General features: G+C 40.1%; 1 protein-coding gene across 8 annotated transcripts in view; it reads left to right on the top strand.

Moving 5' to 3' along the window:
• LARS2 (leucyl-tRNA synthetase 2, mitochondrial) overlaps positions 1–16,327 on the top strand; it is a 207,028-nt gene that overhangs the window by 131,853 nt on the left and 58,848 nt on the right. For 7 of the 8 annotated variants that reach the window (XM_087916743.1, XM_087916748.1, XM_087916741.1 and 4 more), the window contains one exon: positions 398–475. The exons of the other annotated variant lie outside the window; for it this stretch is intronic. In XM_087916743.1, coding sequence (XP_087772869.1) covers positions 398–475 — 78 coding nt within the window. The remainder of the gene's footprint in view (positions 1–397; positions 476–16,327) is intronic. 8 annotated transcript variants of the gene reach the window in all.

Genomic DNA, 16,327 nt, shown 5'->3' with positions numbered 1-16,327 from the left:
TGCCTTTGTTTTATTTTATCTTTGTCTTTTAAAGATTACCGCTTAAAGCCAATTTAGGGCTAATATTTTAAGGAGGGGGGAAGAATAAGAACACATTTATTCTACAAACTACAATTAATTATGGAATATGTAGAATGCTGTGTCTCGTCCCCCTCTCCCCAATAGCCCTTAGTAGTTAGTCTAAAGGGAGTCTAACCAAAACTCAACTGGTTTAGGGTTTTTTTAATGTTAAAATACTGCTTTAAAATCAAAGAGGCATTGATTTTATATGCTGCTGTTAGTTTGGTAGTCTATAAAAGGTGTCAAATGTTTTAAAAAATAGAGAACAAAACTTTTGATGGAGAACTTCTGTTGTGATTTAAATTAACTGAAGAAAATGTTTGCTTTTGTGTTTTAGGTAACAGAATACTTCCTGGAAGATTATTTGTTTAATGGCATAATTTCTCGACTGATGGGCCTCAGTAACATATTGTTGGTAAGTAAGCTAAGCAAGTTTGCTTATTTTACAAAAAGTGTGTTTATTCCCTCAATGTACAATAAGGATCCAGTGTAATATATAGTATCAATACATGTGGCATACTGTTTAGTTTTGTGTGTATGTATGTTGATGTTCATCCATCATGTTTGAAGAGGACCTTGACATCTTAACGGGTTGCACATGTCATGCAGAAATGTGTGGACACCATTATTGTAGCATTTACAGTTGTAGCTTTACAGAGTGCTCGCTTCTTTTGTGCTATAGTAATTCTTTTGTCTTTAAATATCTGGCAGCCTTGGTGGATCAATGTGCGCCATATCGATCGATAGATCTTGTACCAGGGTTTCCCAGGAGGTGGTGTCGATGTCCAGGGACTTGAAGGAGGTTTTCAATGTGTCTTGTATCGCTTCCTTTGTCCACCTTGTGATCGCTTTCCTTGAGACAGCTCACCATAGAGGAGCTGTTTAGGGATGCGATGGTCTGGCATCCTTGCAACATGGCCTGCCCAGCATGTCTGGGCTTTCATCAGCAGGGTGTGGATTGATGGCAAGCCTGCTCTGGACAGGACTTCTGTGTCTGGCACCTTGTCCTGCCACCGGATCCTAAGAAGTCTGCAGAGGCAGGTTGTATGGAAATGGTTGTCTCCTATATACAGTCCAAATTTCACTGGCATACATCAGGGTATTTAACACTACTGCTTGATAGACTTTGAGCTTATAACAAGGCTTATTCCACGATGGTCCCACACATTGATCAGTAGTCTGCCATATGCAGAGCTTGCCTTGGTGATTCTGCAGTTGACCTCAATGTCAATTGTCACTGTGTGGGAGAAGGTGCTGCCAAGATATGTAAATTGGTCCACTGCTTGCAGCTTTTGTCCCTTCACTATGATGTTGGGCCTTATTGGGCTTTCGGAGCTGGCTGATGCATCACTTTGGTCTTCTTTGTGTTAATGAAAAGCCGAAGTTGTCACATGCTGCTATGGATTATCCACACTGGCTTGCATTTCCTGTTCTGATCCAGCATTCAGCGCACAGTTGTCAACAAAAAGGAGGTCTCATAGCACAGTTTCCTTTATCTTGGTGACAGCCTGGAGTCTTCACAAGTTGAACAGTTTTCCGTTGGTCCTATATCTCAGGCTGTCCCAAGGAACTGTTCTGGAAGGCATATGACAACATAGCTGAAAACATTATGCTGAATAGGGCCAGTGCCAATACACACCCTTGCTTGATGCCATTTGTAATGGGAAAGGCCTCTGAAGCTTCTCCCTTGTCCAGAACATGAGCCATCATGCTGTCTTGGAACTGATGCACCATCAGGATAAATCTGTCAGGACACCCAAACTTCAACATGATGAGCCACAGATCTTTGCGATTGACAGTGTCAAAAGCCTTGGTGAGATCCACAAAGGTGTTGTACAATTCATGATTCTGCTCTTGACACTTCTCTTGGAGCTAATGGGCGGCGAAGATCTTGTCCACAGTGCCACCCTCTTTACAAAAACTTCAGGTAGTAGACCCTGTCCCAGGTGGTCAATCAGGCAGTTCAGCAACACTCGAGCAAGGATCTTGCCTGCGATGGAAAACAGTGATATTCCTCTATGATTATTGCAAACTTATATTGATTCCCTTTCCTCTTGTAGAGGTGTACATTCCTGAGGAATGGATCCTTGATTCCAGAAGGATTGAAACAGATGAATGAGTTTGTCGACAAGCACTGCACCACCATCCTTATAGACTTCCACAGGGATCATGTCAGATCCTGGGGCCTTGCCACTGGACAGCTGTCTTATGGCCTGTAGGGTTTCAGTCTTTGATGATGGAGTGTCCAGGCTTTGGTTGATATCCACCTAGGGCATTCTGTCGATCACCTCATTGTTGATGAAAGATGGGCAGTTCGGTATGGATCAGAAGTGCTCAGCCCAATGCTGTAGAATCAGAGTCTTCTCAGTAATGACTGTTGCACCATTTGAGTGCAATACAAGAGAGCTCTGTGAGGGCTGAGGTCCATACAAGGATCTGAAGACTTCGTAGAACCTTTAGGCATCGTTTCTATCAGCAAACTTCTGAATTTAATCTGCTTTGGCATCTTGCAAAGCTTGCTCAGTACGGTCCTGCAAGTGTTGTTGAGTGTTTTCCTTAGCTGTTGACGATGGGTCGCTCTGATAAGCACGGTGAAGGCAGTGCTTCTCAGGAAGTAGGGTCTTGATCTCTTCATTGTTTTTGTCAAACCAGTCCTGCTGCTTCCTGTGTAAGGGCCCAAGATATTGTGCAGAAGAGTGCACAATATCCCGGAAACGTTCCCAGTCCTTCTCAGCATTTCCCTCTAATAGCAGCTCTGAGAGTTGGTTGTCAAGATCTTTTGCTAGTGAAGCTGCTGTATTGGGGTTGCTCAGTTTACTGACATTGATACATTTCATCACAGCTTTGTTTCCCTGTGGACATCTCTTTGACTTGATGTGAAAGCTTAATTTGGAGATGATGAATCTATGGTCAGTCCAACAGTCAGCACTTGGCATGACTTTGGTCACTCTTACATCCTGTCTGTCTTACCTCCACACAATGACATAATAAATAAGATACCAGTGCTTGGAGCATGGGTGCATCCAGGATATCTTTTTGCGAGTGGGTGATCAGAACATGTGCCGCATATGTCTTCAGTAGTAACAGGCTATTGCAGTTACATTTACCAATTCCATTTTTTCCAATGACACCATCCCAGGCAGCGTGATCAGATCCTATTCTCAAGTTAAAATCGCTAAGTAAAATCGGCTTGTTTGTGCACTTCATTTACTTCATCCGGATTCATCATTGTGGGTACATAGACGCTGATCAGTGTGGCCTGTTTTCCTTTCAGTAGTGGGAGATGCAATGTCATGAGATGATTGTTCACGCCCTTGGGAAAACTGGCAAGTTTTCAGACAAGATGATTCTTAACCACAAAACCTACTCTAGATTCATAGTGTTTGTCACTGCTGCGTCCACACCAGAAGAATGTGTAACCACCTCCTGTTTCTGTGAGCTGACCTTTGTTGGCTAGACGAGTTTCACACAGGGCCATAATATCAATTTTAAATCTTGCAAGCACTCTGGCAACTAGGGCTGTTCTTCTTTCTGGTTGATCTGCTAAGGGTTCTCTTGAAGTATGTGTATGTTCCATGTGCTAATAGTGAGTAGTGTCACCTTATGTTTTCTTTGTAGTTTTGTTATTCAACTCTCTGCTCCCTGCCCAGTCAGTCCCTGTTGCACATGCACAACATTGTGCACATGTGCGACATGCCTGTAGCTTGCCTTTGTCCACTCACCAGACCAGCCATTGCTGCTTGCCTTTCACTGCGGCCCCGCCTGATCTGATAATCTCCCTGGGTAAGTGCAAGCCCCGGTCACCTTTCCCCCATCACCACCACTTGCCTTTTGTTTTGCCCCTTCCTCCTACCACCACTTGCATTTTGCCACTGCTGCCTGTTATCTTTCCCCCACCACCACCATTTGCCTTCCAGCTGGGAACACATGGAGAAGTTCCTGTTGGCTCCAGAAAGATCAGCAGCTGCTTTTCTCACCTGCTGCTCAAAGTCCCCCTCGCTCCGGGAAATAACTCCTGAGCAGCAGAGAGAAATAGGATTCAACTGGGCTGCTTCTCTGCTGCCCAGGAGCTGTTTCCCCCCTCACACACACTGCTCTCCATTCCTCCTTGTTGCTTTCTGCACTGTGTGCTCCTTTCCCTGCCCCACTACTCTCCAATCCATTGCTTTGCTGCACTCTTTTCTTCCCCATTGCCATTCTCTCCCGTTGCTTTTGCCCCCACTGCTCCCCATTGTTCCCCATTGCTTTCTGCTCTGTGTGTTCCTTTCCCTGCCCCACTGTTCTCCAATCCATTACTTTGCTGTGCTGTGATCCCCCTGTTGCTCACCTTTCTTTCCCATTGCTCTCCCTCCCACACTGCTCTCCACTCCTCCCCATTGCTTTCTGCGCTGTGTGCTCCTTTCCCTGCCCCACTGCTCTCCAATCTATTGCTTTGCTGCGCTCTTTTAATCCCCCCCATTGCCTTTCTCTCCTGTTGCTCTCCTCCCTCCTCCCCCCCAGTCCCCGGGAGAGAGTGGCAATTCCGGGATGCGCTGCCTCCGTGCTTGCCTTCCCAGCGAGAGCCTCAATGGTAGCCCTCTATGTGATATCTGGCCATTCTTTCTCTCAAGTTTATTTTGCAAACTCCGTAGACAACAATAGCGGGATAAATCATCCCTTGTGGTCCCCGGAGTTCTTCAATGAAATACAAGGTATCAAACAAGACACAATTACCTACAGTTGCTTTTCAGTCCTGCTAGGGACATAAATGCACCAAAGAGGTTTTAGAAAAATAAGCAACACAGCACTGTAGAAATCAAATATAACTATTTTCCTCAATAAAAAGTTGTCTAAATCCAAACTTAAGAAATATGTTTGCTATATTAGTTCAGCATCATAAAACTGCAAGCTTTTTGATTCTCATCCTTCTCCTTTATTTACTTGTTCGTTTGTATTGTAGTCTTTGGTTATTGCATCAGCCACAGTTGAATCAATGGGACTGCATCCAGCAGAATTAGTCTAGGTAGAGGGCTGATTTGTTGTCCTAGGAACTAATAATCCAATATTGAGTTATTGATAATTCATGGTGATATTTTGCTTGTGTTTTTCTCTGACAAAGTCACTTAGATCTTATTAGCATTTTTCAACATTATTTTAAAAAAGGAAGAGAGATAACACTTCAGATATCTTTCAGAAAATGGCTATTTATTTCTTATTATTTAAAGAATGCAAGTTATGTTTTGGAAATTATCAGAAGGCATAAAATGTCAAAGCAAATTTTAAAAATTACTATTTTTATGTAAAAGTGGTAAATCATATACTAGAAGCTAATCAGAGTGTGTGATAATTTACAGCAGCGCATCATCAATATTATTTTCTAATGTTCACTATTTGGAAATAAGTTTTGTGGTATTGACTATTTATACTCCACTGTTCTATGTATACACAGCTAGCATAGATAATAATGAATTAATATTAAATCATTTAAAATGTTAAAAAGATGGAACAATAAAAGCAGTTAAATAGAATACAGACTAGCTTAAGCAATCTTTTGTAAACTCGAATGAAGGAATTTTATGCCAGAAACAATGCTAGATATCAAGTGTGCCTTTAGAAAGATGACGAATCGCCAAAATACTGTCCTAATCAACAGGCCCCTCCTGTAAAGTAAACAGAGTTTCATCATTTCTGTCATTCATCTTCATTATACAACGATTCCGTTATGAAAAGGTAACTGCAAGATTCAGAAGAGGGCAGATAATGAGAAAGGCAAGAAAGTTCTTGAAAAAAAAACTTCTATTTTTGCTTTATTGATATATTAAGGCTTTTAACAGTGTCGACTACAATAAATTCTAGATATCCTTTAAAAAAATAGGGTTTACCACATCACAGCTGCTTATTGAAGGAACAATACAGAAAATTAGATACCATTAGATACTATACCATATTTAACTTATGCACCGAATACATGACAAAAGATGCTGGAGCCAAGAAGTAAACACTGGAATGAAAAATGGAGAGAATCATCAAGAACCTTAAATATACTGAAGATACCAGTTTAATAGCTGGACGATTATGCTAGAGGGGGAGGAAGAGGAAGAAGAGGACAAGAAGGGCGAGGGCATATCTGATACTGTCCTTTTGGGGTGTACTTCCAAGAGGCAGGATGCAAGCTTGGCACTGATTTTTTTTACTGCCTTTCTGGGGGACATGTGATCTTTCCTTAAATCTGGATGATTTCCTTAGGATATCTTGTGAGGTGAGTGAGACCAGCTGGTATCTTTAAGTGGTGCAAATGGATCTAAGGATTGTTTCTCCTGGGCGTGCTCTTTCTGGAGTGCTTAAATGACCTCTCTGCTGAAGAGTTTCACTTTATGAGCAGGAGTTGGCTGCTATCATTGCATTTTAACTATTTTAATTCCTCAAGGTGCTCTGGCACCCTGCCTGATATGTAACTCTGGCTTGCAGGTACTTTTAATCTAATGATTGCTATTTAGGGCAGCTTTTTACAAGCAAAGAAGCTTTTTGTATTTTTGTGCAGGTAATCCTTGACTTACAACAGTTCATTTAGTGACCATTCAAAGTTACAATGGCACTGAAAAAAGTGACATGACCATTTTTCACACTTATGATGTTGCAGCATCTGCACAGTCACGAGAGGCCAGGAGAGAAGTGCCCCTCAATGTGAGTGATGTCGAGTTGACCATGCCCAGCCAGTCACATGACTGCCAAGCCACACCCAGCCAGTCACATGACCACCAAGACATGCCCACAAATTAAGCCACACCAACAGAACTGATTAAGAAATTTGAATCCCACCCCTGGTGATAGTCATAAGTAAGCAATCAAATCATACTAGGAAACAAATAAAACAATATAAATTGTAAAGTTACAAGCAACACAGTTATAGTCATAAGAGGGGAGAGATAGGTATTAGGAAGTGTTGTTATAATCTAGTAGTAGAGAAATAATAGTAATACAGTCTTAGTAAATAAGTTGACAGTGTTGTGGGAATTAGTTGTTTAGCAGAGCGATGGCATTCAGAAAAAACTACTTGTGTCTAGTTGTTCTGGTGTGCAGTGCCCTATCGTGTCATTTTGAGGGTAGAAGTTAAAACAGTTTATGTCCAGAATGTGAGGGGTTTATAGATATTTTCACAGCCCTCTTTTTGATTTGTGCAATATACAGGTCCTCAATGGAAGGCAGGTTGGTAGCAATTGTTTTTTCTGCAGTTCTAATTATCCGTTGAAGTCTGTGTCTGTCTTGTTTGGTTGCAGAGCCAAACTAGACCCTTATAGGGGTGCAGATGACAAACTCAATAATTCCTCTATAAAATTGAATAAGCACCTCTTTGGGCAGTTTGAGCTTTCTGAGTTGGCGCAGAAAAAACATTCTTTGTTGTGCTATTTTGATGACGTTTTTGATATTAGATGTCCATTTGAAGTCTTGACATATGATAGAACCTAGAAACTTGAAAGTCTCTACTGTTGAAACTGTGTTGTCTAGTATTTTAAGAAATGGTAGTATAGAAGGGTGTTTCCTGAAATCTACCACCATTTCTACGGTTTTGAGTGTATTTAGTTCATGATTGTCCTGGTTGCAATATAAGGTAGTTGTTCAACTTCCCATCTGTATGCAGATTCATCATTGTCTAGAATGAGACCAATCACTGTTGTATCATCTGCAAACTTTAGTACTTTAACAGAGGGATTTTTTCAGATGCAGTCATTGGTATAGAGAGAGAGAAGTAAAGAGAGCACACAGCCCTGAGGAACTCCTGTGCTAATTGTAGATATCTGATGTGATTTTGCCTAGCTTCACCTGCTGCTTCCTGTCTGTTAGGAAGCTTATGATCCATTTACAAGTGTGGTCAGGTACAGCTAGATGATTTGGTTTAGTTACAAGAATATTTGGAATTATGATTTTGAATGCTGAGCTGAAGTCTACAAAGAGGACCCTTGCATAAGTCTTTGGAGATTCAAGATAGTGGTGGGATTCAAATTGTTTTACTACCAGTTCTATGGGTGTGGCTTGGTGGGCATGGCAGGGGAAGGATACTGTAAAATCTCTAGTCAGAGGTGGTATTTGCTGGTTCTCCGAACTACTCAAAATTTCCACTACTGGTTCTCCAAAACTGATCAGAACCTGCTGAATACCACCTCTGTTCAAGATGTTGTAGAATGTAGTGCAGAGCCATATTATAACAGCATCATCTGTTGATCTATTTGCTCGGGAGGCAAATTGCAAGGAGTCTAACAGCAGATCTGTGATGGTTTTCAGGTGGGCCAGCACTAGCCTTTCAAAGGTCTTCATAACTACAACTGTTAGAGCAACCTGTCTGAAATCATTCAGTTTCTTTTCTTTTTTGAATAAACTTTATTGAATTTTATTACATTAAAAATATATAATTCAATAATAGCTGTTTGTTGTGCTTATCATATAACAATCATTTGTGCAATATTTACAAATATTAATTTGTGCATAATTATATTCTTATTCTATCTATATTCTATATTTAATAATTACTTATCCTTAATCTGTCTCTGATCTATCCAGCTATACCATTGTTCCCATACCTTATAAAATGTTGAAGCTTCCTTGTCTTTTAAACTCAGTGTTAACTTATCCATTTCAGCACAGTTCATAACTTTTTGTATAACCAGTTCCTCTACAGGTGTATATGGCTGTTTCCAACATTGGGCAAAGGCAATCCTGGCAGCAGTCAGTTTGTGTAATAATAAGAATTTTGTACTCTTTACGTATTTTTTTTGGAAGATCCCCAATAGGAAGAGTTCTGGTTCTAGATCTAATTGTTCATTGGTGATTTCCTGTAGCCAATTTTGGATTTTGAGCCAGTATTTTCGGCCTCTGGACAAGACCACCAGATATGATAATATGTTGCCTCTTTTTTTTACATTTCCAACATAAGGAACTCATTTTAGGGTACATTTTCACTAATCTCGAAGGGGATAAGTGCCACCTATAGAACATTTTATATGCATTTTCTTTGTATGTTGCTGATTTTGTTAATTTGTGATTTCTATTCCATACAGTCTCCCAATCTGATAACTATGTTATGACCAATATTTTGACCCCATGTGATCATGCATCCTTTCACTACTTCTTCTTTTAATTCTACTTCTAGGAGATACTTGTAAATTTTGGTAATATTTTTTTTATCTGGGCCTAATAAAATGTGTTAATTGTTGAGGGTTCAAGTATATTCCATACTCCTTTACATCCTTTTTATATCGACCTTGTATTTGGAGATAAGCCCACCAGTTTACTCGTAGCCCTTGTTCTTGGAGCTCTTGTATTGTTTTTAAATTTCCATTTGTATCCAGTAAGTCTTTATATTTTAACATTTTGTTCACATCTAAATTATTTGGGTAGATTGTCGCTTCCATTGTAGTAGCCAAATTGGGATTTTGATATAGTGTTTCTTTTTAACCTTGATCCAATTGTATATCAACGAATCTCTAATCAGATGTCTGTGGAAATATTTTTCTTTAGTGGGTCCTATGTCCCAAAGAAAGGCATGCCATCCCCTCTGAGGGTTATGATCTTCTATAGCTAATATTCTTTTATTCTTTAAATTAATCCAATCTTTTAGCCAAACTAATGTTTCTGCACTATAATATAATTCCCAATTTGGCAATCCAAAGCCACCTCTGCTCTTCATATCTTGTAGTAATTTCATTTTTATTCTGGGTTTTTTACCCTGCCAGATACATTTTGCTGTCATTTTATTAAGATTATCGAAAAAGGTCTTTTCTAATTTAACTGGAATAGTTTGGAATAGATGAAGAAATTTTGGTAATATAGACATTTTTATGGCTGCTATTCTTCCTAATAATGATAGTTGCATTTTCGTCCGAGCACCCTTTCTAATTCTGTTATTTGTAGATCTGTTAAGTTTTTTACTAGAAGTTTCATTTTTTGTCTATTAATTTTCAATCCTGCCACCACTCCATATCTTTCTAGTTCCTTAATTAATATTTGTCCTTTTTCTATTAGATCTTCCATAATAAAAGCCATATCGTCTGCAAAAGCTTGCAGTTTATATTCTTCATTTTTAGTTTTCAGTGCTTTTATTTCATGATTTTGCCTCTGTCTTTCTAATAGTATTTCTAATGATAGTATGAAGAGCAGAGGGCACAATGGGCAGCCTTGTCAGACTCCTTTTTCTATATTTAAAGTTTGGATATTCTCTCCATTTATTATGATATTTGCTTTTTGTACTGAATAAATTGCTGTTATAATATTCTCAAATTTGGTGCCGAAATTCATATCATAAATTTGCTGAATCATAAATTGCCAATTAAGGTTATCGAAAGCCTTTTGAGCATCTCCCAAAACAAGAGCTACCTGTTTCCACGGATGGACTTCATAATATTCCAGACTATCCATTATTATTCTTAAATTGTTCCTAATTTGTCTATTTGGGAGAAATCCATTTTGGTCTGGATGTATGTAATTTTCAGAATTTTCTTTAATCTAGTACAATAATAGTAAATATTTTATAGTCTACATTCAGCAAAGAAATTGGTCTATAGTTTTGTATCATTCTGGCATCTGAATCCCCCTTCAGGATTAGCAAAATTAGTGATTCTCTCCACATGTCTGGCATTATAGCAGATAATGATATCTCATTATATAAATCCACCATTATTGGTCCCACTTATTCTTCTATTGCTCTATAAAATTCTTCTGGGAAGCCGTCAGAGCCTGGGGTTTTATTTTTCTGGGTTCTAATTGCTTGTTTTAATTCTGTCATAGATATGTCCCTCGTCAAAAATTCTTCCATCTCATCGTTAATTTATCGAGTTCTTTTTTCTCCTAGATATTCCCTTATCTGATCTTCATCTACTCTCTCTTTCTTATACAGATTCTCAAAATATTTATGTGCAATCTCTTTTTTCTTCTCTATTGTATGTTGATAATTTCCACTTTCATCTTGTAGTTGGTAGATGGTTCTTTTCTCTTTCTCTTTTTTGAGTTTATAAGAGAGCCATCTGCCAGGCTTATTTGCTTGTTCAAAATATATTTGCTTGGTTGTTTTCAAGTTTCTAATCAATTCTTCCTGTTCCATTAAATTGAGTTTATATTTATAGAGAATCAATTGTTCTTGTATTTTAACATTTTGTGAGGCTTCCTGTAATTCAGATTCTAGTTTCTTAATTGTTTGGTATAAATTGTTATGTTGAGCATGTTTTTCTTTATTTTTTTGTGCAGTGTAAGATATTATAATTCCCCATATGACGGCTTTCATAGCATCCCATAAATTTTGCATAGTTGTGTCTTATTTTCTTTAAAATAAAAAGTTAATTCTTCCTTAAGTTTCTTTATAAATTCCTCATCCTTTAATAGTTGAGAATCTAAAGTCCACCTTCTTGATTTTTTCTTACCTTTCCAGTTGATTCTAAGAGGGTTGTGGTCTGCCCAAGAATTCGGTATAATTTCTACTTCTGTCACATCTTCTACTAGATCTCCACTCATCCATGCCATATCAATGAGCGACCATGACTGGTGGGGATTTGAGTAGAAAGTAAATTGTCTCTTATCTGGATTTAATTTTCTCCATACATCTATTAAATTTAATTCTTTAATCATTTCTACACAAATTTTGGGTTATTCTCTTTTCTTTTTTTCCCCTTCCCTTCTTATTCCCCCATTATAATATTTTTTTATAATCTGCTACAGCATTAAAATCCCCTATAATACAAATATTTTTCCTTTCCAGTTCAATGATTTTGGCATATAAAGCTTTATAGAATGAAATCATTCAGTTTCTTAATAGAAGGTTTCTTCAGTACTGGGATGATAGTAAAGCGTTTGAAGCAAGAAGGAACATAGCACATCTCTAGTAATTTATTAAAGATGCAGCTGAAGATGGAGGCCAGTTCGGCACATGCTTTTAAGTAAGAAGAAGTTATCTTGTCTGGGCCTGGGGCTTTTTCTGGCTTTTGTCTGTGAAATAGACTTACACCTCATTCTCTGTAATCACCAGAGGTAGTGGGCCCAATGGGATGGGGTAGGTTGTAGGAGACTTGGCTCTTGGTCTGTCTGAGATGGGGATTGTGGAGATGGGTGGCAGTAGTTTTCTCTCAAACCTACAGTAAAACACTTTCAGGTCATCTGCCAGTTGTTGATTTCCTTCAGCATGGGAAGGAGATTTGCTGTAACCAGTGATATTTTTAAGAGTTTTCCACATGTTGGCTGGTTCATTTGTTGAGAACTGATTCCTTAGCTTTTCAGAGTAGCTTCATTTTGTTGCTCTGATCTCTCTTGTTAATACGTTTCTGGCCTGATTGTACAATATTCTATCACCTTTTCTGTAGACTTCCTCTTTGGTATGACGTAGCTGCTTAAGTGAACCAAGGTTTATTATTACTGATATTCTCAGATTTCTGATTGGCACACATAGGTCTTCACAGAAACTGACATATGATGTTACAGTATCTGTGACTTCATCCAAGTCTGCAGAGATGTCTTCGAACACATTCCAATCAGTGCAGTTAAGGCAAACCTGTAGCTATAGCTTTGCCTCCTCAGTCCAAGTCTTCACTTATTTAATTGTTGGTTTCATGGTTTTAAGTCTTTGTCTGTAAGGAGGTACAAGATGAATCATACAATGATCAGAGTGTCCCACAGCTGCTCGTGGTAAAGACTGATAAACATCTTTTAATGTTGTGTAGTGATGATCCAAAACAGGGGTCTTGCTTGAAATATGTTTATGGATTTTTGGCTCCAATGATGTTACTGCAAGACAGAGAGTTGTTTTTATTTCAAGACAAGACCAGTACCGAGTTTTAATTGCTGTGACAGATGAAAATGTCTTTTTGCACAAATATGTTGTTGAAAACTGAATCAAAATTTTCATTGCTTTTTCACTCGGCGATAGGTATTCACTGTTTACGGAGAGCCAGAAATGAGGCCTTGAGATGGATGAATGGAATTTAGCTTTGAGACAGTCGTCATATGATAGATCGATGAGGGTTTCTTTTTAATGCATACTTAAATTGCTATTTTTCAATGCTTGCTGCAAATGGATCTATTATCCACATATTGTCGTGTCTGGGATCTTCTTTCTTTGGGTAATAATGACCAAAAGATTCTGTGAATGACTGTAAGTGCTGTTGAAATATGGTTACTACCTGCCAGTTGACATCTTTCTCTCTCATATACCCATCAAAAATTGGAAAAAAAAAATGCAGATCTTCTTCAGCCAACACAATGTTTTCTTTTGAAAAGCATCCATTTTACCTCGTAGTTTGAACACGTCCTGAAATTGTCCTTGCAAAAATAAATTTAGTTCATTTAACAATGAAAAATACCTTCCAGGTATGCAAGCTTGGCTACCCACTCATCGTTGTCAAGAGTTCTTGAAATTTTGGATTATTTTGCTGGCAGAAAAATACTTTCACTTCTTCGCACAGGGCAAACAGTCGCGTTAGTATTTTACCCCTTGACAGCCATCTCACCTCAGCATGAAGAAGATGATGGGTATACTCGGAACCCATTTCTTCACAAAGTGCCTCAAACATTGGAGAATTGAGTGCTTTGTATTGAATTTCATTTACAATTTTAATAACATCTGATAATACTTCATGTACTTCTGGGGACATATTTTTCACTGCAAGATGTATAATGCAGTGTGTTGACAAAATGTATGGGTGACCAATTTTTTTAACCTTTGCAACAATTCCTGAAAGATGTCCAGTTATGTTTGCGGCACTGTCTGTACATATCCCAATACATTTTTTCCATTCAATTCCGTATTCGAAGAAATAACTGTTCAGTGCTTCAAAAATCTCAGAGCTAGTTGTTCTCAGTTGTACGGGTTGGAGAATCCAAAGCGTGGGCTGTCTCCTGCTTCCTTGCTTAAAGATGGAGTCAATCAAAGTTTAGTCCAGCCCACTTTCCACTGCACATGCCCAGTTTTGACTCCGTCTTCATGCAAAGAGGACACAAGGAGAGAGTGCTCAGAAAGAAAGACAGAAAATATAGGATCGACGCTTTGGATTCTTCGAGAAAAAAAGAGAGAAAAGAGAAAGAGTGAAAGTCAGCAAACCATGAGTAAGCGAAAGAGCCAGGACCTCATCCCAAGACGGGAAAGCCCACATAGCTGTTTGGTGTTAAGAGAATAAGCAGCAGCAGCCTCAGTAAGAGCGGGCGGGCTCTCGGTCGGCTAGCAAAGAAGGAGGGAAAATTACCTCAGCTTTCCCAGGGCCTTCGTTAAACAAATCAGAAGCTGCACAAGCCTCCAGCGCTCTCTTTAATTGGGGGCAAACTCAGTCTTAGGCTGAGCAAGCTTCTATCACAGCCACACAAGCCTACCCAGGAGAAAGGGACGCTAGAGTCCATGCTCAGGCCGGTCTGAGTATACTCTATCAGCAAAAGCCAAAGGGAAAGACTATGGCTGAATTTTCTGAAACAGAGGCAAGCCTGGAGGAACAGGAATCCCCTGCCCCCAGTTTGAACAGAGAGCAAAACACAAAGGAACCCAGAAAGGCTGGGAGAGCTTCAGAAAGGCCTCTCAGCAGGGTGTCCAAGGCAGATGAGAGGGAGGCATTAAGGAGGCAAGGGGCCATTGAAAAATGCTTCCCAAGGGCAGAAAAGGAGGCAGAGAAGAATGGAAATTCCTGCGCTTCAACAGGCAAACCAGTGAAAGCGAAGTATCAGGAAAGGAACACAACACTAGAGGGCACTGAAGATCAGCCTTTTCAGCCTGCTCTTTGTGTGAACAAAGGATTGAGTGAATCAGAAAGACAATGCTCTCAGGCATGCAATGAAGAGCCCTCCCCCAAGAGAAAGAGATTTTTCAACAGAGTCTAGCTCTTCCTCCACAGCATCGGAAGTCAGGGAACAGTCCTTTAAAGAGGAAATGAGGGCTATGATGAAAGAGATGATGGCAGAATTCAGGGACAGTCAGGGTAACAGACCCAGCCTGATACATAATGAGAGGAGATGGGATGCTCATCATCATTCTACTCGAGCAGGAGGAGTAAGGGAGGAACTGGGCATACAAAGCGATGGCCGGAACAGTGCGCCCATCGGTGGGAGGCTGGGCCTATTCACTAACTAATGGGTGTCAACTACAACAGAAAAGTGGGTCCTAGACACATTAAGGAAAGGCCTAGTTTGGAATTCATCTCCATATCCCTGAGCTCATTCAGAAGATGCCCAATGCCAAGGGACAGAACCAAAAGGGTAATTATGGAAACAGCAGTTCAACATCTGCTGGGCAAATGGTACCAGAGAACGAACAGGGACAAGGATTCTATTCAAACCTGTTTGTTGTGCAGAAGGCATTGGGGTGGGGGTGGGGGGGTGGAGACCAATTTTGGATCTCAAATTACTAAACAGGCACATAGTATACAGGAGATTCAAGGTGCAGTCCCAGCAAGCTATACTAGGGAGCATCCGGGAGGGGGATGTCCTGATATTAGTAGACCTCACAGATGCTTACCTACACGTACCTATTACCAGGAGGCATCAGAAGTTCCTGCAGTTTTGTTACGCAGGGAGACACTATCAGTACCTCTACCATTCGGCCTGTCCTCAGCGTCGAGGACTTTCACCAATGGCCTGGCAGCAGCAGCAGCTTTCCTCAGGACAAAGCCCATACGGGTCCAATGCTATTTAGATGACATATTAATACAGTCAACATCAACTCTAAGATCTAGAAACCACGATACAGATATTACAAGAGCATGGCTTTTCGGTGAATTTCGAAAAGAGCCACTTAGAACCAACCAGGCAATTACAACACTTAGGAGCTGTAATAGATACCAACTCCTGCGAGATTTACCTGTCACAGGAAAGACAGGACAGCATAAGGTCATCAATAAATCAAGTGAGCACAGCTCCGGAGGTGTCCCTGGACTTGGTGTCACAAATACTAGGGAAGACGATATCATGCATCTCGATAGTACCTTGGGCCAGGCTGCACACAAGGACATTGCAGTGGTTCCTATTACCTTACCAGAGAGCAAGCAAGGGCAATACAGGAAGCAAGGTACGAATCCCCCCCAGAGTGAAGCAGTCACTCCAGTGGTGGAGATCACCCGCAGTGATGAGGGGATGTGGGTTCAAGGAACCCACCCAACTGACCATTACAACAGATGCAAGTTTAGTAGGCTGGGGAGCCCATTGTCAGAGCCAGATTACACAGGGTCAGTGGTCTCAATCAGACCTCGAGAACAACATCAACCGGTTGGAGCTCAGGGCATCTCATCTGGCTCTAAGAGCCTTCAGGTCAGTGATAGTGGGACAGTATGTTTTG

Source organism: Pseudonaja textilis, chromosome Z (genome assembly GCF_049901715.1).
Source record: "Pseudonaja textilis isolate UNSWEBS1 chromosome Z, rPseTex1.2, whole genome shotgun sequence".
Lineage (NCBI taxonomy): Eukaryota > Metazoa > Chordata > Lepidosauria > Squamata > Elapidae > Pseudonaja > Pseudonaja textilis.
The sequence above is the reverse complement of the archived record's forward strand: the minus strand, read 5'-3'. Positions and strand labels throughout refer to the sequence as shown.